The 3068-nt window shown below is 53.5% G+C and overlaps 2 protein-coding genes across 2 annotated transcripts; one reads left to right on the top strand and one right to left on the bottom strand.

The window, feature by feature from the left end:
* Positions 1–15: 15 nt before the first annotated feature.
* PPTG_19942 (hypothetical protein) lies at positions 16–2268 on the bottom strand. Its single transcript, XM_008918566.1, has one exon. The coding sequence runs from the start codon at positions 1841–1843 to the stop codon at positions 158–160; it is 1686 nt and encodes a 561-aa protein (XP_008916814.1). The 5' UTR covers positions 1844–2268; the 3' UTR covers positions 16–157.
* A 106-nt stretch (positions 2269–2374) lies between these two features.
* PPTG_19941 (hypothetical protein) lies at positions 2375–3018 on the top strand (the record flags this gene model as incomplete). The annotated part of the gene is made up of 3 exons (XM_008918565.1): positions 2375–2605; positions 2700–2846; positions 2941–3018. Exons 1-3 carry the CDS (start codon positions 2393–2395, stop codon positions 3016–3018), a joined length of 438 nt encoding a protein of 145 aa, XP_008916813.1. The 5' UTR covers positions 2375–2392.
* Between the last annotated feature and the right edge of the window lie 50 nt (positions 3019–3068).

The following is a 3068-nucleotide window of genomic DNA, read 5'->3' as shown; positions in this document are numbered from 1 at the left end:
TGGAGCGCAACACACTGCAGATCGATAGAACGACGCATATGGAGCGCGACACACCAGATAACTCAATGCTGCCGGAGCTGCAATCATTATAGAACCTAGCGAGGGAGAAGTCAATTAGATAGTTGACAGACTGCCCCGATTTACCACGTAGAACTACCTATACGGCGGGGGACTTGAGGTCCTGCACCGAAGAGTACTTGGCCGAGAGCATGGGTGCTGAGAGGCTGTCTCCGTGCAAGGGAAGGCTCTGACCCATCAACTGGCTCCAGTTGTCGCGTGCTTCGGCATGGAAGTATCCGTAGACAAAGTATGAGAGCGCGCCGACAGCCATCCAGGCGAAACTAAGACCCAGAGCCAAGTGGTCGATCTGCGCGATCATGTACCAGTCGGCAAGGATACAGATCATCGGAATGAACGGCACCAGCGGGGCGGCGAACAAACCGGGCGCATTGGCTGTCTGCGGGCACTTGACGAAGAGAATCACCGAGATACCAACGGTGATGACGAGGAAGATAATAGCGAAAACAAGACACGCAGTCGAAGCATTGTTCTCGTATCCCTCCTGGTACAGGAAGGCCGTGCATCCAGCCGTCACAACGAGCGCGGCGATCAGGATAGGAGAAAGCTTGGGCGACTGCGGCTTCATACGCGCCAAAGTCAGCGACACGTTGGCAATAATGAACGACATCATAACACCGAAATTGACAATGTCCCAGAGGGTATCGAAGGGCACCACGATGGCAATCACCGTGAAGAACAGACCCGTGATGAGCGTGTTCTTGAACAAGTTGCCCTTGGAATCCACCTCAGCAAAGATACGTGGCAAAAGTCCGTCGCAAGCAAGCGCGTAGTTCAGGCGAGGCTGCGCCAAGAAGCCGATGAGCGCCACCACGGGCATCGTCACCACCTCACCAGCACGCACGATGGTACCCGCCCATTTCCAGCCGTGACCTTCAAAGCCATCACCGAAACTGCCAGCATCGAGATAAGTCACCATGCCGGCGAGTACCAGGGAGCAGAGCGCACTGAGAACCATTGTGCCGATCACAACGGACATGACTGCAATCGGCATGATCTTCTTTGGGTTCTTGGCCTCTCCTGCGAGACAGCAAATCTCATCGAAACCAACGTAGCCGAAGAACGCCTGTGAAGCGCCGGTGATGATGCCTTGCGTTCCGAACGTCATGGTGCCATCAAGCTCAGAGCGTGTAGGGACGAACGGGGACAGGTTGTCCGGGTTCATGGCAGCGAAGCCGGCAATGATGATGAAGGCCACGACAGCCATCTTGACCATCGTGACGGTGTTCACGAAGGCTTTGCCAAATCGGACGCCCATTAACAGCACCACCATACTCAGGAACTGGATGAGACCACCGCTGAGATTGGCAGACTGCAGGTTGAGCCAGTGGAAGCTCTTGTCCGGGTGCTCGATCAGTAGCCATTCCTCCACCTTGTCTCCCCAGCTACGCGCCACACCCGCACCAGACACAGCGTACTCGAGAGTCAGCAGCCACGCGGCGACGACAGCAGGAAGCTCTCCAATCGTGTGGTAGGCGTATGCGTATGTACTTCCAGAGGACGGAACGCGGGTAGACAACTCCATGTACGCGAGCGCATTGAGACAGCAAATAACGCCACCGATAAGCCAACTAACGACGGCAGCGGGACCGGCTGTCTCCGAGATGATGGAGCCGGCGGTGGAAAAGATACCGCTACCAATGGTACCGCCAATACCAATACAGCAGAGATCGAAGAGATTGAGTGTGCGCGGGATGTCCTCCTTCATCTCCTCTGCCTGAATTACCGATAAGGGCTTGGTCCGCCACAGCGCTGAGAAGCCCATTGCGATTGTTGTGTCTGGGTCGATGAGAGCGATCGCTTGCTATCTCTTGCGCCGACAAAAGAAGAATGATCCTGTTAGACTGGCTGAGGCAGTGCTCGGCGACATGGAGCTGCTAGCGAAACAGCAGCGTGAATCACTTACGCACGGAGCCACCCAATCCAGCAGCGCTCCATGTGCTTGTCACGCCTGGACTCGTCAAGATTGCACAGAATTCCTCGTCTTTGGCCATCTAGGAGTGCATATGCTCCGGATAAACGGGAATTCACAGTTGTTATGCATAAACTGTCATCTTGTAGGGGCAGAGATGGTGCGGTCAAACTGAGTCGCTGAGAGACAACAAAACTTTTCGGAATGGCTGGAGCAAACTTGCTGAAGTTTGAAAAATGGCACACGTACAAGCAATGTGCTGACGTTGCTTGTACGTGTGCCATTTTTCACAAATGTTGCTCTAAGTGCAGCAACGTAATGCATTAAGCAAACCAAATCAAAATCGTTTTGATTGGCTATAAATTCCAACCGAATTCCAGTAAAGCCGAAATATCGGCAAGTATGAGCACGACAGCTAAGGACCTGCCTCGCGGCTGGAAGGAGGTGGAGAGCAAGAGCCGCCCTGGAAAGGTGTATTTCTTGCACGTCAAGAGTGGCGAAAAGACCTGGAAACTCTCGCACGTGCACGCCAAAGAGCGCGAGTTCCGGCGCGCTGCGTCTGACACGAAAAAACGCCGTTCGGCCGATGGCTCCTCTGGTCCTGAGAGCGTCCAGGTATGTGCTAGTAGCGCAGCTGAATCTGGTACGCTTATAGAGTGCAGTATGGATCTGAGCGTGATGATGTGGTGTGCGCTGGAACCGATTGCAGGCGCTGCATATTCTGGTGAAGCATTCAGGATCCAGAAGACCATCCTCATGGCGACAGGAGACCATCACTCGCAGTAAAGCAGTGGCGGAGGCGAAGGCAGGCGGCATCCGCGAAAAATTACTGGCATGCGTGGAATCCAATCCCGATGTACGTTTGCCTAGGAGAACCTCACGGGGTTATTTGACTATACCAATGATTAACTCGAATATCTTGTGTTTGCTCCATGGTATATATATTACAGAGATCATCCGAGGCGCTACGCGAGCTTTTTGAGGAAATTGCCAAGGAAGAAAGTGACTGTAGCAGGTTCGTGTCTTGAAGGTACTTCGGTTCGTTATTGTTGCTTAAATGTCCGTCCTGTGTTCATCC

Source organism: Phytophthora parasitica (assembly GCF_000247585.1).
Source record: "Phytophthora parasitica INRA-310 unplaced genomic scaffold supercont2.232, whole genome shotgun sequence".
Classification (NCBI taxonomy): domain Eukaryota; phylum Oomycota; class Peronosporomycetes; order Peronosporales; family Peronosporaceae; genus Phytophthora; species Phytophthora nicotianae.
This window is presented reverse-complemented; position numbering and strand designations above follow the sequence as displayed.